The following is a 17812-nucleotide window of genomic DNA, read 5'->3' on the forward strand; positions in this document are numbered from 1 at the left end:
TTGTATTTTTGCAGGAGACTCATTTAAAGAGGGCCCATGAAAAATATATGTCTCATCATCATTATCCAAACGTCTATTGTGCTTCTGCTGCTGATGTTCCGAGGAAACGGGGGGTTGCAATTTTGCTCCATACTTCCTTGCAGGTTCAGGTGTTGAAGACTAGACGTGATCCTACGGGTAGGTATTTGCTTCTTCATGTTTTATTGAATAATTTAGCTTTTACTTTGGTTGCGGTTTACGCGCCCAACGAATCTCAGGGGGAATTTTTTGTCAGGCTTGATGGAGGCATGGATAGCTGTGATTCCGAAACCAGGTTAGGATAAGAGTGATTGTGCCTCATATCGCCCGCTCTCTATTCTCAATTCTGATGTTAAAATTATAGCTAAGGTTCTTGCGAATCAACTGGCGAAGGTACTTCCAGACCTAATTCACCCCGACTAGGTTGGGTTTGTTCCTCAGAGATAGGCTAAGGATAATGTTCGTTGAATGGTTAACTTGCTACACGTAGCTACAAAATCAAATACTTTGACTGTGTCCACTGGCCTTTTATGATTAGTGTCATGGAGCGTTTGGGATTTGGGGTGGACTCAGGCTCTCTATAATTCCCCTAGAGCATGTGTCCAAATAAACGGTGGTAACTCTCCTATGTTCCCTTTGTCTCGGGGTACTTGCCAAGGTTGTCCTCTTTTGCCTATGCTATTTGCTTTAGTTATGCAACCCCTTGCTATTGCGATCCGCTGTAATGTCAATATCTCGGGTGTTGTGGTAGGGGGACGGGAGTACAAGTTGGTGATGTTTGCTGATGATATTTTGCTTTCCTTAACTAAACCATTACTTTCCATGCCTAATTTAATTCAACTTCTAGTGGAGTATTCTGCAGTATCAGGATTTAAGCTTAATATGAATAAATCGGAAGCAATGGCTATTGGTATCCCTAGCTCGATTTTACAGTCCTTACAACAAGCTTTTTCTTTTAGGTGGGTTACTCGAAGCATTACAGTACTTGGGGATCTCCCTTACAAAAAAATTTTCTGAATTATTTTCGGTTAATTGCCCGCCTCTCTTGGACGCTTGGGGTCACATTGAGTTATCATGATTCGGTAGGATTGCTACTTTGAAAATGAATGTTATGCCCCGCTTGTTGTATCTTTTTCAGGCTCTCCCATTTCGCTTATCTCGTGAGTTTCTTTCAGGTCTCCAGAATCGCTTGTTTAGCTTTATATGGTTTAACAAGAAACCACGGCTTTCCAGGAAGGTGCTGCATCGGGATCAGAAAAAAGGGATCTCAGGGTTCCCAATGTATTTTGGTATTACAAAGCTGTTCAGGCCTGAGCCACTATTGAATGGTTTCATGCGAGTTCTCAGAAGAGGTGGATTCGTTTGGAACAGGTTTCTGCGGGGTCTTGCCCTTTGCGTTCCTCTATGTGGATCCCAAGGAGATATCATTCTGTGAGTAAAGATGTTTGCCCTTCGATACTAACGACTTTTTACTATTGGGATAGTTTATTTTCCAAGCCTGATTTGGTTCTTTCCAAACTCACTCCGGTAACAAACAATCCCCTTTTTCCCCCCAAGTCTTGAAACGGGGCCTTTTTCAACTTGGTTTTCTAAGGGTTTGGCGACATGGAGCCAATGTTTTGATGAGGATGCATATATTTCATTTGATACATTGGTTGAAACATATGCAATTTTGCCTAAGGATTTTTTTTTGTATACTCAAGTGAAATATTTCCTTTCTGTAGCTGCAATAAAGGACAAGGTGATAAGGGAGGCCTCTTTTTTGGAAGACCTGTGTGCAGACTCTTGAGGTATGTGGGGACTTATCACTTGCCTATATACTTATCATCATTTACATTGGCATCGGGAGCTGGGCTTGACAATGGATGATGATGATTGGAATTTTATGGAAAATGCTTTAAATCAAGGATCTCTATCTCTGTCCCTTTTGAAGAAAATGCCGTAAAAGTGTTATACAGGTGGTATTTGACTCCACCGCGCCTTCATCACATGTTTTTGAAGGTATCCTCATTGTGTTGGAGGGAGTGTGGGCAGAAGGGAATTATGGGCCATCTCTGGTGGTCATGTGTTAAGGCTCAGGCTTTCTGGAAAGCAATTCAACACAGACTCCAGAGTTGGCTCTCTAAGCCTATAAAGTGGTCACCTGAATTTTTTATTTTTCCTAAAAAACCACCTGGCCTAACTACATCCCAGTCCTTACTGGTTCGCCACGCTATGTCAGCTGCAAGGGTCACTCTGGCCGCTCACTGGAAGTCTAATCAGGTCCCTTTGGTAAAATGGTTAAATAAGCTGTGGTACATTTGTGAAATGGAGAGGCTTTGGGCTATACGTCGCAAAACTCTGTCCAAGTGGGAAGCCAATTGGGGACCCTTTGTGTTACATTGTTCGTGTTGAGAGTGTGTGGTTGGAGGATGGGAGGGAAATAGGGGGAGGGCCTGGGGGGGAGGGTTCCCCCCCTTCTTCTTTGGGGCGGGGGGAGGTATCATGTAAAACCTTGGTATAAATCTTAGAAGTACTTTGTAAGTGAATAATCTACAGTGGGGGAAATAAGTATTTGATCCCTTGCTGATTTTGTAAGTTTGCCCACTGACAAAGACATGAGCAGCCCATAATTGAAGGGTAGGTTATCGGTAACAGTGAGAGATAGCACATCACAAATTAAATCCGGAAAATCACATTGTGGAAAGTATATGAATTTATTTGCATTCTGCAGAGGGAAATAAGTATATAATCCCTCTGGCAAACAAGACCTAATACTTGGTGGCAAAACCCTTGTTGGCAAGCACAGCGGTCAGACGTCTTCTGTAGTTGATGATGAGGTTTGCACACATGTCAGGAGGAAGTTTGGTCCACTCCTCTTTGCAGATCATCTCTAAATCATTAAGAGTTCTGGGCTGTCACTTGGCAACTCGCAGCTTCAGCTCCCTCCATAATTTTTCAATGGGATTAAGGTCTGGTGACTGGCTAGGCCACTCCATGACCCTAATGTGCTTCTTCCTGAGCCACTCCTTTGTTGCCTTGGCTGTATGTTTTGGGTCATTGTCGTGCTGGAAGACCCAGCCACGACCCATTTTTAAGGCCCTGGCGGAGGGAAGGAGGTTGTCACTCAGAATTGTACGGTACATGGCCCCATCCATTCTCCCATTGATGCGGTGAAGTAGTCCTGTGCCCTTAGCAGAGAAACACCCCCAAAACATAACATTTCCACCTCCATGCTTGACAGTGGGGACGGTGTTCTTTGGGTCATAGGCAGCATTTCTCTTCCTCCAAACACGGCGAGTTGAGTTCATGCCAAAGAGCTCAATTTTTGTCTCATCTGACCACAGCACCTTCTCCCAATCACTCTCGGCATCATCCAGGTGTTCACTGGCAAACTTCAGACGGGCCGTCACATGTGCCTTCCGGAGCAGGGGGACCTTGCGGGCACTGCAGGATTGCAATCCGTTATGTCGTAATGTGTTACCAATGGTTTTCGTGGTGACAGTGGTCCCAGCTGCCTTGAGATCATTGACAAGTTCCCCCCTTGTAGTTGTAGGCTGATTTCTAACCTTCCTCATGATCAAGGATACCCCACGAGGTGAGATTTTGCGTGGAGCCCCAGATCTTTGTCGATTGACAGTCATTTTGTACTTCTTCCATTTTCTTACTATGGCACCAACAGTTGTCTCCTTCTCGCCCAGTGTCTTACTGATGGTTTTGTAGCCCATTCCAGCCTTGTGCAGGTGTATGATCTTGTCCCTGACATCCTTAGACAGCTCCTTGCTCTTGGCCATTTTGTAGAGGTTAGAGTCTGACTGATTCACTGAGTCTGTGGACAGGTGTCTTTCATACAGGTGACCATTGCCGACAGCTGTCTGTCATGCAGGTAACGAGTTGATTTGGAGCATCTACCTGGTCTGTAGGGGCCAGATCTCTTACTGGTTGGTGGGGGATCAAATACTTATTTCCCTCTGCAGAATGCAAATAAATTCATATACTTTCCACAATGTGATTTTCCGGATTTAATTTGTGATGTGCTATCTCTCACTGTTACCAATAACCTACCCTTCAATTATGGGCTGCTCATGTCTTTGTCAGTGGGCAAACTTACAAAATCAGCAAGGGATCAAATACTTATTTCCCCCACTGTAGCTTTGAAAGATTCACACATTGTGTATTTGTTTCTGTTCTTTTGAAAGCGCATAGTTCTATTTTGGCCTTTTATTTGCCTATGTTTTATGGCTGTGACTCACTTGCTTCTGTAATGTTTCTCAAAACTCAATAAAAACTTATACAAATTTAAAAAAGAAAAAAACAAGGGAAAAGACCCTGGATTTCCCGAGTCTTATAGTCCAATCTCCTTGACTGGATATGAAGCAAAGTTGTTAGCTGGGATTCTGGCAAATCGCTTGGCTCGTGTGTTGCCGTCGGTGATTGCGGAGCCGCAGGTAGGCTTTATACGTGGGAGACAGGCAGTTAAGAATATTCGGACTCTATTGGCTACAATGGAGAAGGTCCAAGAATTACAAACGCCATCGATTATAATTCGCATTGACGCGGAAAAGGCCTTCGATAGGGTCACTTGGAATTTTTTGTTCGCAGTGCTACGTAAGTACGCTATCGAGGGCTTTTTTGCACAAGCTATCCAGACACTATACGCAAAACCAATGGCTAGAATTGTGGTTAACGGATTGATCTCTGAAGCTTTTCCCATACTGAGAGGTATTCGACAGCGCTGCCCATTGTCCCCATTGTTATTTGCTCTTACTTTAGATCCCTTGATAAGGGAAATGCTGCATAATTCGGACATTAGAGATATTGGGCTGGGAAGCTATGAGTTTAACATCTCAGCTTTCGCAGATGACCTGCTAGTGCACTTGTCTTGGCCAGAGAGATCCCAGTCAGCCCTGTTGGAGAGCTTTAGAGAGTATGGCTCCTTCTCGGGATTTCGACTTAACATGCATAAGTCGGAGGGCTTGCCGATGAGTCCAGAAGTATGCACTAGTTGGGAGGGAGAGTTTCCCCTGAAGTGGGCATCGGGGTCCTTCCAATAATTGGGAATTCTGTTGCTTAGTGATCCCAGGAATCTCTACAGAATAAATATGGATTATTTGATAAGAACCACCAAGCTCTTATGGAAGCTAGAGACGCGCGTCTGACTCCAAAACGAAGGAAAAAATTCTGGTCCATTTGGGAACCCTATATAATGTCTATCCTCGAGAGTTCGCAGTCTTCTCATGAATCAAACCTCGATATAATCTTCTAAAGAATAAGAGTAGGTATCGGGTCTTTGGGGGGGGGGGGATGGGATTAATTGGGGGAGCTGGGGGTAATTTGGGATATAGGGGGGAAGGTCAGCTTGCGGGTTGGGAATGGAGGGGAGTTTACGTGAACTAAGTGATCTAATGTGTAACTACATAGGTAGGGCAAGTAGTTCTTATGGCTGAAGTTGTTAAAACAAGAGGGGTAGGAGAGTGGGGGGAAGGGGATGGTTTTCAAGGAAGGGTTTATGCTTAAGCTTGATAGAAGGTAGGAGAGCTTGTGATCTTGGGTTATGAATACACGAGGTATAGATCTTGGATAATACAACAACCTATGGATGTTTGTTTTCCATTGTATGTTGTGGAAATATTACGTTAAGAAAATGCTGGATTTGCTGTTATAGTATTCTGCCATTATGCTTATAATAAAGATTATTTTACCCTAAATTCCAAGAGTTAGTTTAGTAATTCTCAAACCCCAGCCAGTCAGGATATCCACAATGAATATTCATGAGATCAAAATGCACACACGGCCTTCTTGGTATGCAAATCTCTCATGCATATTCATTATGGATATCCTGAAAACATGACTGGCTGGAGTTCCCCAGGACAGGTTTGGGAACCCATGAGTTAGCTGGTAAAATCTTGCTTTTAAAAATTCCCTCCCCACCAACCAGTTAAAATTTATCCTCAAAGTCACAAGGCAGCCAAATTTAACTGGTCAGGGGAAAGCTCCACAAGTGTTATTGGGAGGCAGGGGGGTTATGACTTAGCTAGTTAGAAGTGATTTTCTGTACTAATTCACTACGGGGCTCATTTTCAAAGCACTTAGATGTACAAAGTTCCATAGTGTTATTATGTAACTTTGTAAGTGTAAGTGCATTGAAAATATGCCTCTTCATATAACTAAGCAAACTAACAAAATGGCAAGCATAAATATGGTAAAACCATCAAATTTTGACCAAAAAAAAATTTAATGGGTTGGGTTTGGCTGAAAATTCACTTAAACTTAACCAGATAAAAATGGAAGCAATTTTAGCTCTTCAGCAGGATAAAAAAAAAAACTGACCCATTTCTTTTGCTAGTGCTCATTTATCCACTTCATTCTCATCATTTGGATTTTCCTCCTCTAATCTGTCGTCATCTTCTACAGTTTCTTCCTCCCGGTTCTTCTCCTGATCAGAGTCTGTTTTTTTGTCTTTATCTTTTCTCTTTTGCTCAGTGGCTTCCTTCTTGCCTCTCTGTTCACGCCTATATGCTACAATCATGTAAGAATACAGAATAGTTGCTACATAACAAGACACAGAAACATATACAGTACATAAAAAGAAAAAAGGGCCTTCCTTCAATTCCATTGTGCTTTCCTAAAATTCTATGTAAAAAATTAAGAGATCAGATTTAATCCTTAAGTTATATATGGAATACGTTTTCTATTATATTAAAATGTGATTTCATGGCACAAATTTGGGAATGCTATGTTTTTCTTATCATGTATGGTTTTTCTTTTCTCTCCTTCCCATTGAAGGCCTGATGCTCGAAACTCAAAGCCGGCGCAAGACCAATTAATGCCAACTTTGTGTGTATGTTCTCCTAATGCTCTAATGATTTCAGCGCATATGCTTTTTCATCCAAAAGTTTGTTCGTTTGCTTTTTCATAGCGCATATGCTGAAACTATTAGCACAGACTGAATTTAAATGTAATCATACACCTTGCAGCAATGGTAAAAAAAAAAAAAAGGAAAAGAAAAGAAAAGAAAAAAGTTTCCCTAAGCACATTTAGTGCGGGAAGCGTTATGCCTAAGCCAGTGAAGCTTTGGTACAGAATAGGTGTCGAGCAGCACCTTCTCTCCTTTCAGCCTGCCGACCTCCCCCCAAATATTGGCCCCCTCCCATTGTCGCCCTCTTCCGACCTGAGCATTGGCACCCCCCTTCCCCCTTGCATTAAATATTCCCTGGTGGTCCAGTGCCCCCCTCCCCCCTGGACAGGTACAGCCCTCCTAGTCATAACTTCAGCCTGGTAGTCTAGTGAAAGCCCACCCATCCCCGATCATCTCTCCTTTTAGCCCGCTGCCCCACCTCAAAATATTGGCCCCCCTCCCATTGTTGCCCTCTTTTGACACGAGCATTGGCACCCTCTTCCCCCTTATAATAAAACAATATGCCCTGGTGGTCCAGCCCTCCCCCAGGTCCGGCCCTCCTAGTCATCACTTCAGCCTGGTGGTCTAGTGAAAGCCCATCCCCCTCCTCGACTTCTTGTAGGAGACAGAAGACATTCCCACTCATTCCTTGTGCATCCTGGGATGTACTGGGTGGGGGTCTTTGTCCCATTTAAGGGACAAATTAACTAGACCACCAGGTTGAAGTGATGACTAGACGGGCCTGACTTGGTCTTGCCTAGCCGGGGGGGACCACCAGGCCATAAAGCGAAGTTACTTACCTATAGCAGGTATTCTTCGAGGACAGCAGGCTGATTGTTCTCACATATGAGTGACGTCCATGGCAGCCCTAGGTCCGGAAAATCTTCCTAGCAACAAAGGTTGCTAAAGCCTTTGAGCGTGCGGGTGCACGCACCGCGCACGCATGGCCATCTTCCCGCCTGTAGCGCTAGAGTCTCGCTTCAGTCAACTTATGAAGCAAAAAGAAAGAAAGGAACAACTCCAAAGGGGAGGCGGGCGGGTTGGTGAGAACAATCAGCCTGCTGTCCTCGGAGAATACCTGCTACAGGTAAGTAACTTCGCTTTCTCCGAGGACAAGCAGGCTGCTTGTTCTCACATATGGGTATCCCTAGCCCCCAGGCTCACTCAAAACAACAAACAGGGTCGATTGGGCCTCGCAACGGCGAGGACATAACAAAAATTGACCTATGAAGAAACATCTGAGAGTGCAGCCTGGAATAGAATAAAAATGGGCCTAGGGGGGTGGAGTTGGATTCTAAACCCCAAACAGATTCTGCAGCACTGACTGCCCAACCCGACTGTCGCGTCGGCTATCCTGCTGAAGGCAGTAATGAGATGTGAATGTGTGGACTGATGACCACGTCGCAGTCTTGCAAATCTCTTCAATAGTGGCTGACTTCAAGTGGACCACTGACGCTGCCATGGCTCTAACACTATGAGCCGTGACATGACCCTCAAGAGTCAGCCCAGCTCGGGCGTAAGTGAAGGATATGCAATCTGTTAGCCAATTTGAAATGGTGCGTTTCCCGACAGCCACTCCCCTTCTGTTGGGGTCGAAAGAAACAAACATTTGGGCGGACTGTCTGAAGGGCTTGTCTGCTCCACATAGGCCAATGCTCTCTTGCAGTCCAATGTATGCAACTGACGTTCAGCAGGGCGGGTATGAGGACAGGGAAAGAATGTTGGCAAGACAATTGACTGGTTAAGATGGAAGTCCGACACCACCTTCGGCAAGAACTTAGGGTGTGTATGGAGGACTACTCTGTTATGATGAAATTTAGTATAAGGAACATGGCCTACCAAGGCTTGAAGCTCACTGACTCTACGAGCTGAAGTAACAGCCACCAAGAAAATGACCTTCCAGGTCAAGTACTTCAGATGGCAGGAATCCAGTGGCTCAAAAGGAGGTTTCATCAGCTGGGTGAGGACAATGTTGAGATCCCATGACACTGGTGGAGGTTTGACAGGAGGCTTTGACAAAAGCAAACCTCTCATGAAGTGAACAACTAAAGGCTGTCCAGAGATAGGCTTACCCTCTACACGATAATGGAAAGCACTAATTGCACTAAGATGAACCCTTACGGAGTTGGTCTTTAGACCAGACTCTGACAAGTGCAGAAGGTATTCAAGCAGGGTCTGTGTAGGACAAGAGCAAGGATCTAGGGCCTTGCTATCACACCAGACGGCAAACCTCCGTGGAATCTTTCCTGGAAGCAAGACTCGGGAGACACCCTCAGAAAGACCCAAGGAGGCGAAATCTACACCCTCAACATCCAGGCCATGAGAGCCAGAGACTGGAGGTTGGGATGCAGAAGCGCCCCCTTGTTCTGAGTGATGAGGGTTGGAAAACACTCCAACCTCCACGGTTCTTCGGAGGACAACTCCAGAAGAAGAGGGAACCAAATCTGACGCGGCCAAAAGGGCACAATCAGAATCATGGTTCCGCGGTCTTGCTGCAGTTTAAGCAAAGTCTTCCCCACCAGAGGTATAGGAGGATACGCATACAGAAGGCCTGACCCCCAATGTAGGAGAAAGGCATCTGAGGCTAGCCTGTCGTAGTCCTGAAGTCTGAAACAGAACTGAGGGACCTTGTGATTGATATGAGTGGCAAAAAGATCCACCGAGGGGGTGCCCCACGCTCAGAAGATCTTGCGAACAACTGCCATGTTGAGAGACCACTCATGAGGTTGCATTATCCTGCTCAACCTGTCAGCCAGACTGTTGTTTACGCCTGCCAGATACGCGGCCTGGAGAAACATGCTGTGATGGCGGGCCCAAAGCCACATCTGGACGGCTTCCCGACACAGGGGGCGAGATCCAGTGCCCCCCTGCTTGTTAACATAGTACATGTCAACCTGGTTGTCTGTCTGAATTTGAATAATTTGATTGGACAGCCGATCTCTGAAAGCCTTTAGAGCGTTCCAGATCGCTCGCAACTCCAGTAGATTGATCTGAAGGCCTGATTCCTGAAGGGACCAAGCTCCCTGAGTGTGGAGCCCATCCACATGAGCTCCCCACCCCAGGAGCGATGCATCCGTAGTCAGCCCTTTTTGAGGTTGAGGAATTTGGAAGGGACGTCCCAAGGTCAAATTGGATCGAATCATCCACCAGATCAGGGAGTTGTGAAAAGCGGTGGACAACAGGATTGCATCTTCTAGATCCCCTGCAGCTTGATACCACTGGGAAGCTAGGGTCCAATGAACAGATCTCATGTGAAGGCGTGCCATGGGGGTCACATGAACTGAGGAGGCCACATGGCCCAGAAGTCTCAACATCTGCCAAGCTGTGATCTGCTGAGACGCTTTGGTCAAGGAAACCAGGGACAGAAGGTTGTCCGCCCTCGCTTTGGGAAGGTAGGCCCGAGCTGTCTGAGAATCCAGCAGAGCTCCTATGAATTCATGGGACTTTGGGTAATTTATAACAAACCCGAGCAGCTCCAGGAGTTTGAGAGTCATCTGCATGGACTGTAGAGCTCCTGCCTACGAGGTGTTCTTCACCAGCCAATCGTAGAGATAAGGAAACACATGCACTCCCAGCCTGCGTAGCGACACTGCAACGACCACCAGGCATTTGGTGAACACCCGGGGCACGGAGGCGAGCCCAAAGGGCAGCACACAATACTGAAAGTGCTGTGTCCCCAGATGGAATCGAAGATACTGCCTGTGAGCTGGCAGTATCAAGATGTGAGTATAAGCATCCTTCAAGTCCAGGGAGCATAGCCAGTCGTTTTTCTGAATCATGGGAAGAAGGGTGCCCAGGGAAACCATCCTGAACTTTTCTTGAATCAGATATTTGTTCAGGGCCCTTAGGTCTAGGATGAGATGCATCGCCCCTGTTTTCTTTTGCAAAAGGAAGTACCTGGAATAGAATCCCAGCCCTTCTTGCCCTGGTGGAACGGGCTCGACCGCATTGGCGCTAAGAAGAGCGGAGAGTTCCTCTGCAAGGACCTGCCTGTGCTGGAAGCTGAAGGACTGAGCTCCCGGTGGGCAATTTGGAGGATTGGAGATCAAATTGACGGAGTATCCCTCCCGGACTATTTGGAGAACCCACCGATCGGAGGTTACAAGAGGCCACCCTTTGGTGAAAAAATTTCAACCTCCCCCCGACTGGTAGATCGTCCGGCACGGGCACTTTTATTGTGGCTATGCTTGCCTGGAGCCAGTCAAAAGCCCATCCCTTGCTTTTGCTAGGGCGCTGCAGGGGCCTGACGAGGCGCACGCTGTTGACGTGAATGAGTGCACTGGGGCTGAGCCTGACCAGGCTGGCGGGAAGGTGGATTGTACCTATGCTTATTGTAAGCATAGGGAGCATTCCTCCTACCACCGTAAAAACATCTACCTGAGGAGATAGATGCTGAAGGCGCCAGGCGGGAGTTTGTCGAAAGCGGTGTCCGGCTGGTGGAGCTGCTCTACCACCTGTTCGACTTTCTCGCCAAAAATATTATCCCCCCGGCAAGGAGCATCCGCAAGCTGCTGCTAGACTCGATTGTCTAGGTCAGAGGCATGCAGCCATGAGAGTCTGCGCACCACTATACTCTGAGCAGCAGCTCTGGACGCCACATCAAAAGAATCCACAACCCCCGAGTCATTAGGCAACTGGGCCTTCATCAACTCTGGATCCCCGTGAATCCTATACTGGGACTCAACCTTCTTAGGAATGGTGGGGTTAGATAGTGGTTTCATCCAATTCCTCAACAGTGTCTGCTTAAGGACATTATGTATAGGAACAGTGGATGACTCCTTAGATGGCGAAAAATAATCCAGGACCTCGAACATCTCAGCCCTGGGCTCATCATCAGTGACCACCGGGAAGGGAATGGCCGTAGACATTTCCCGGACAAAGGACGAGAAAGACAAACTCTCCGAGGGAGAAAGCTTTCTCTCCGGCGAAGGAGTAGGATCAGAGGGAAGGCCACAAGAATCCTCAGAAGAGAAATATCTTGGGTCCTCCTCTGCCTCCCACGAGTCCTCCCCTTCGGTATCGGACAGGAGTTCTCTGACTGCAGTCCGAAGCAGAGCCCATCTCGATGCCGAGGAGTTCTGTTCTCGATGGTGGTGCCGAGAAGTTGATTCCCGTGCCGGCGGCGATGAAGCTCCCTCCATTGACGTCGAGTCAACCTGGGGGGCAGCCAAGGCCGATGCCGCAGGCGGCACCGACGTCAAGGACCTCACCACAGGCAAGGAGCCAGCCGCCACAAGCACCTCCGGTACCGGAACAGACGGTCGCAGCAGCCTTTCCAGGATCCATGGAAGAATAGCATTGAGGTGCTTGTCAAGAGTGTCTGTTGAGAAAAGCTGTGGCATTGGTACAGGAGTCAAGGCTAGAATCTGCCGAGGAGGCGGTACCGGGCTGTCCGGAGACTGGCGCATCAACACCTCTTGTATATAGGATGAGCGGTCCTCCCGATGTCGACGCTTCATGGGAGCCGATTCCCTCGACACCCTGGAGCTCTCGGTTCCGTGACAAGAAGGGGACCGATGATGGTGCTTCTTTGCCTTCGCTCGAGGTACGTCACTGGTACCCCTCGGTACCGACGAGAAGGACGTGGAATCCACACGCCTTCTCGGGGTCGGGTCTGAAAGAGGTCGGTTCCGATAGACCTGTACCGCAGGAGCCCTCGAAGCAGGTGGAGACCCACTCGATGGTTCACTGCTGCCAGCATGCGATGGTCTCTGGACAGCCATTACCTGCACTCCCGAAGTCGATGCACTCTCCGGTGCCAACATCGACACCACGACCTCCGGTACCGCTGCCGAAAGTACCAGGCAAAGCTCCAAACAGGCGTTCCCGTTGAGCTTCTCTCGACGCTTGTGTCTGCTTTTTAAGGCTAAGACACAACTTACAGGCATCTGGGCAATGGTCGGGCCCAAGGCACTGGATACAACATGCGTGAGGGTCGGTGCCTGAAAGGAAACTTGAGGCAAGAAACTAAAGGAAAAACTCTTTTTTTTTTTTTTTTTTAAGAAAAACTAAACAGCTCATGCACGAGCATGATGAAGAAAAAACCGGCAAAAAACCGACTAAAAACGAAGGCTCTTCTTTTCTGGGGCACAGAACCGCCGTAAACAGCCGCTCTTGACCGTGGAAAAAAGAAGACTGAAGCGGGACTCTCGCACTACGGGCGGGAAGATGGCCGCGCATGCGCGGTGCGCGCACCCGCATGCGCCAAGGCTTTAGCAACCTTTGTTGCTAGGAAGATTTTCCGGACCTGGGGCTGCCGTGGACGTCACCCATATGTGAGAACAAGCAGCCTGCTTGTCCTCGGAGAATATTTTTATATGGGGGGGGGGGGAAGAGGGGTCTATGCTTGGGTTGGGAGGGGTGGCCTGGACTAGCCAGGGGGTCACTGTGCCAGGCTTAGCAAGGTGGGGCCACTGAACCACCAGGCATTATATTTTCGGTTTTGGGGGTGGGTCCAATGCTCAAGGGGTGGAGATGGGGGAGTTGGGTTGGAGCCATGGCTTTTTTTTTCTTTCATGTTACTGCCTGAGCCAATTGTGGCTCAGGCATTGCCAGGGAAGTTGACATTCTGCACTAAGCTGCAGATTACTGCTGTGATTTTAACATGGCAGTAATTTGCATGCTTATTAAATATGAACATGCCTTGGCAATTTTTCAGTGCTAGAATTGTGGTAGAGTTTCTGTCTACAGCAACTTTTTTGAGCATCGGACCTTGAGTTCTCACATCTACTTAATATGGAAAGGCTCCAGTATTCTTCTCATCTCTTTCCATATGAAGACTGAGGACTGCAGAAAGCTAATTTCCTCCAGGGTTACTTCCTAAACTATGCCCTTGCTAATCACTAATAATTGGTTGTCTTCATGGTTCACTTCAGCAACTAGTGCATGGAACACATTTGAGGTCTACTAGATTTACTTGTGTACTATCACATTTCTGCATGTTGAAGTTATTACTGTACATTATCAATAAATAAGCCCAACAGTATACAATTGAACTTGCAAAATATATATGTTAATGTATATGTAACACATGTAAATCGCTTCTGGACTAGTGATAGAAGCAATAAACCAACGTAATTAAACAGCATTAGCATACATTAATGCAGTAGTATACTTCAGAATAATCTGCAAAAAGGAAAGAATCGAGGGTTAAATTTACTAAAGTATACAAGCAGCTATTTACTAATGACAGTTGTCACAAGTTGTTCCCTTCTTCAGTCCTGTGATATCAACAAAAACTCATTTGCAAATCCAAATATAACAGGCAATACACCATCTTGTAACAGCAGGGAAAAAAATGCTTCTCACCTTTAGCGGGTGTTCTCAGCAAGTTAATTAACCATACAAATAACTTTAGTAGCTATGGTTAATAACTGAGATTCACTTAGATCTAGGTATTTATTTACCAAAATGTAATATACTGCTCATTTAGGATAAACCTTCTTTCAGCAGTTTATTGAATACTGCTAGCACCCGCATATCGCCTGGTTCCTCCCAAACTCAAAATTGTTATAAAGTCTCGATCTTAAAAAATGAGAAAATGGCAGATTTCTTTTGAGACCAGTAGTATGGCAGCTGTTGTAATACAAAAAAATGATTCATCAGTTAATTTTCTATATAATGTAGTACTGAAAGCAAAAGTATTCAGCATGAGCATATCATACATCCATACCTCATTTTCACTAAATATAGAGGGATTATGAAAAGTGCTAAGGTCACAGGTGCAGTCACTATTCACATGAGACTGACTGAAGGAGAGCCATCATCACACTAATCAAGTTCTCAGATACGCTCTCAAATGGACCTATTAAAATAACAAATCTAAATGGCATAAAACAACTAACAACCTCTGCAATTCTGCCTATATACTACATAAAGTAGAATAAAATCATGAAGAAAGCTGTACTTATCTCAATGTTCTTGATTAATTTGGATAAAGGGTCCAGGCTGTTCGTGAATCAGCAAAAACACTGAGCTTGATAACTTTGTAATGACTTGTCAGTCCAGTCCCCAAAACCTTTTTTACTCATCATTCTCCCAAAGTCCTCCATTTCTTCTACTCAGGTCTGAGTTTCACATGCACTCCTTTAGGAGGAACTATACATATCCTGCAATAGAATATCATTCACAAACACCCCAAAATTCTTTGCACACTCAACTCACTCACTACAAACTAACCACAAAATCAATACATAAAACTACGTACGAAACTACCTGAAAACTACGTACGACCACCTAAACTTCCGAAAAAACTAAAAACTAACCTGTTAAAAAAGCTTACCCTACCGATCCAACATAAATGCCTGATCTCTGCAACACAACGTAACCAAAATATGTAATGGACATAACACAACTCTCCTGATGTACGATTCCCAAATGTGGCTGTGCCACATGAATTCTATCTTACCACAATATCACTTTGTATTTGTTTACACCGGAGTCGGTAAACGCCGCTCCGGCACTATGTAAGCCACATTGAGCCTACAAATAGGTGGGAAAATGTGGGGTACAAATGTAACAAATAAAAAAATAAATAAATACATCGAGCTCCCTTTGCGTAATGCTACTTATGGAGCAAGGGATTACTTAAGACTTCTCTCTTCCCAAACTGCAAGAAAATCATATACAAATCGGTTAATTCAGCAGATTTTTCTTATCAGGGTACCAAGTGGTAGAACTCTATGCCTAAACCAATTAGATATCAACAAAACTATTTAAAGTTTCACAAAATTCTAAAACATTCCTCCTCAAAAGTTCCTACTCATGAATTATAATCACTAGCTCCAATTGATTGGACTGTATTCTCATACTTGGTTTATGCCTACTCTTGTTTACTTTCTATTCTATATAAACATACAAGCCGTTAAGCCCATTAAAACGGGCAATATTTCTTATTTCTGACATATGATGTAAAATTTGATGAACGTAATGTGTAGTGCTTGAAAGGGTGCGGTGAAAAGTTAGGGGTTCAGAGAGTGACAGTGTGTATGTGTGTGTGACAGAGAGAGCTGCTAGGAGTCCCTGTGACAGTGGAGGGTCACTTGCTCCTTAGCCAGTTGTTTGAGGCAGCAAAGCAGGGCTCGTTTTTGAGTAGCCCCCTCACCCATGTATCTCCCTGTAACCTATATGGGTATGGAGCGGTATTGTTGGACTTCAATGAGTTCACTGTATGTGTGGTGTGTGTGAGCGACGTGCCTGGGATCCATTCCCGGCGTCGCTGTCCCGCTGTGTGTGAGAGAGAGAGAGACACACACACACAAAGTGTGTGTGTGCTCCCCTCCCTCCCATCTTCAGGCCCATTCCTTCCCTCCCAGTTCCAGGGCGTCTCCCTCCCTCCGAGTTCGCCGCTGGCGCTCCCCCCCCCTGAGGTCGCCGCTAGCCCTCTCTATTGAACTCACAGCGCCTCACCTCCAAAAGTGCAGCGCAGCAGACAGCGGCAGATGAGCTCCCTTCGGGCTTCCTTCCCTCCCTGTGATGTAATTTCGGCGAGGGCGGGACACAGGGAGGGAAGGAAGGCCGAAGGGAGGCGATGTGCCGCTGTCTGCTGCGCTTTCGGAGGTGAAGCGCTGTAAGTTCAACGGAGAGGGGCCGGCGGCAACCTCGGGGGGGGGGGGGGGGGAGCGGTAGCAACCTCTGCGGGGCAGGGGCGGGGATCCCAGCTGCTGGGGCGTTTGGTAACTGGCTTTCTGCGCTCCTTTGTTCGCGTTGTAAAAGTGCGGGGCTGCGGGCATAGGAGTTGGGTGTGGTTAGGACTAAGACTAACGACGTTGGGAGACAGCTGTGACGTACCGCTGGTCCTGCCTCTACGTGTTGGTGCTACTGCTTGTAAGTTCTAACAATGTAGGGAGAGATTTGTGACCTGCCGCACACTCTTCATTTATATAGTAGGATTGTGTAAATTATAATCAAATTGCAATGTACTTTGAATTACTCTGTACTTCTCACAACTGAATTGTTTTCTTCTTCATGGCTTATAATGTACACTTAACATTTGTTTTGAACTTCTTATAGGTTAGTCACATTGAACCCAAAATGATTTAGGATAATGTGGGATATAAATGTCATAATAAATAAAATAAATGCACAGAAAATATGAGATTGCAATCTATAGTATTAAGCCACTCATGAAATTGATGCAGTCTGTCTAAACTGCCCTTCCATAGCATAAAGACACCCTCAACATATCTCTACTACATACGTACTTCATCCTGAAAAGGATAGGCCTCCAGAAAGTTGCTTTCAAACTGGCTATGTATAAATGATCTATATCCAGAGCCACAGTGCCTCCCCCCTTCAGTGCCTTTAATCCAACTACCAATATTTTAATGGTATATATTTGGGAATAACAATTATTTGCCACTTTTATACAATTTTTTTTTTTTTGGGGGGGGGGGGGGGGGGGTCATTAAAGTTTTTTGGGCTGATGAATGGGTTTGGCACCAACAGGCCATTAACAGTCGAGCCATTTGAAAAACAGGATGAAGATTTGTGTAATTCTTGGGACGATAGCTCACCATTTTTTTTTCCCAGTATTTTCGCTTTTTGTACATTCGATCTTGTTTCAATATGTCTGATGTCATTATTGCATTTAAATACGGTTTGAGACATACGTGGAAGGTTCACTTCTGTTGCTGCTGTGCTGGTTTGCAAAAAAAAAAAAACCTCAGGAATGTACAAGACCTTGCTATTTCATTACAACTCTGATGACATGACATTTTGCATTGCGATGCTTTTAAAAACTACACTGATAAGATTAGCTTTAGTATTATTGATAGCTTGCTCTCTAGCTGCTAAATTGTGATGTGTGCATAATAGGCTGAAATAAGACTTACAGATTTTTTTTTTAAACCGGCAAATGCTTTATAAGCCAAGTATAGTTTTAGCAGTCAGCTTCTTACTGGTATATATCCTTTATAT

The 17812-nt window shown here is 45.7% G+C and overlaps 1 protein-coding gene across 4 annotated transcripts in view; it reads right to left on the bottom strand.

Annotated features, from left to right (window-relative positions):
* The window catches only part of POLE3 (DNA polymerase epsilon 3, accessory subunit), a 199194-nt gene that overhangs the window by 56682 nt on the left and 124700 nt on the right, over positions 1-17812 (bottom strand). For 3 of the 4 annotated variants that reach the window (XM_030206002.1, XM_030206001.1, XM_030206003.1), the window contains one exon: positions 5833-6516. In XM_030206002.1, the coding sequence (XP_030061862.1) occupies positions 6347-6516 (170 nt within the window). In that variant the 3' untranslated portion in view covers positions 5833-6346. Of the gene's footprint in view, positions 1-5832; positions 6517-17812 lie in introns of those variants that run through there. The other variant, XM_030206000.1, reaches the window with a different exon arrangement.

The sequence above is a fragment of the Microcaecilia unicolor genome, chromosome 6, assembly GCF_901765095.1.
Source record: "Microcaecilia unicolor chromosome 6, aMicUni1.1, whole genome shotgun sequence".
Classification (NCBI taxonomy): Eukaryota; Metazoa; Chordata; class Amphibia; order Gymnophiona; family Siphonopidae; genus Microcaecilia; species Microcaecilia unicolor.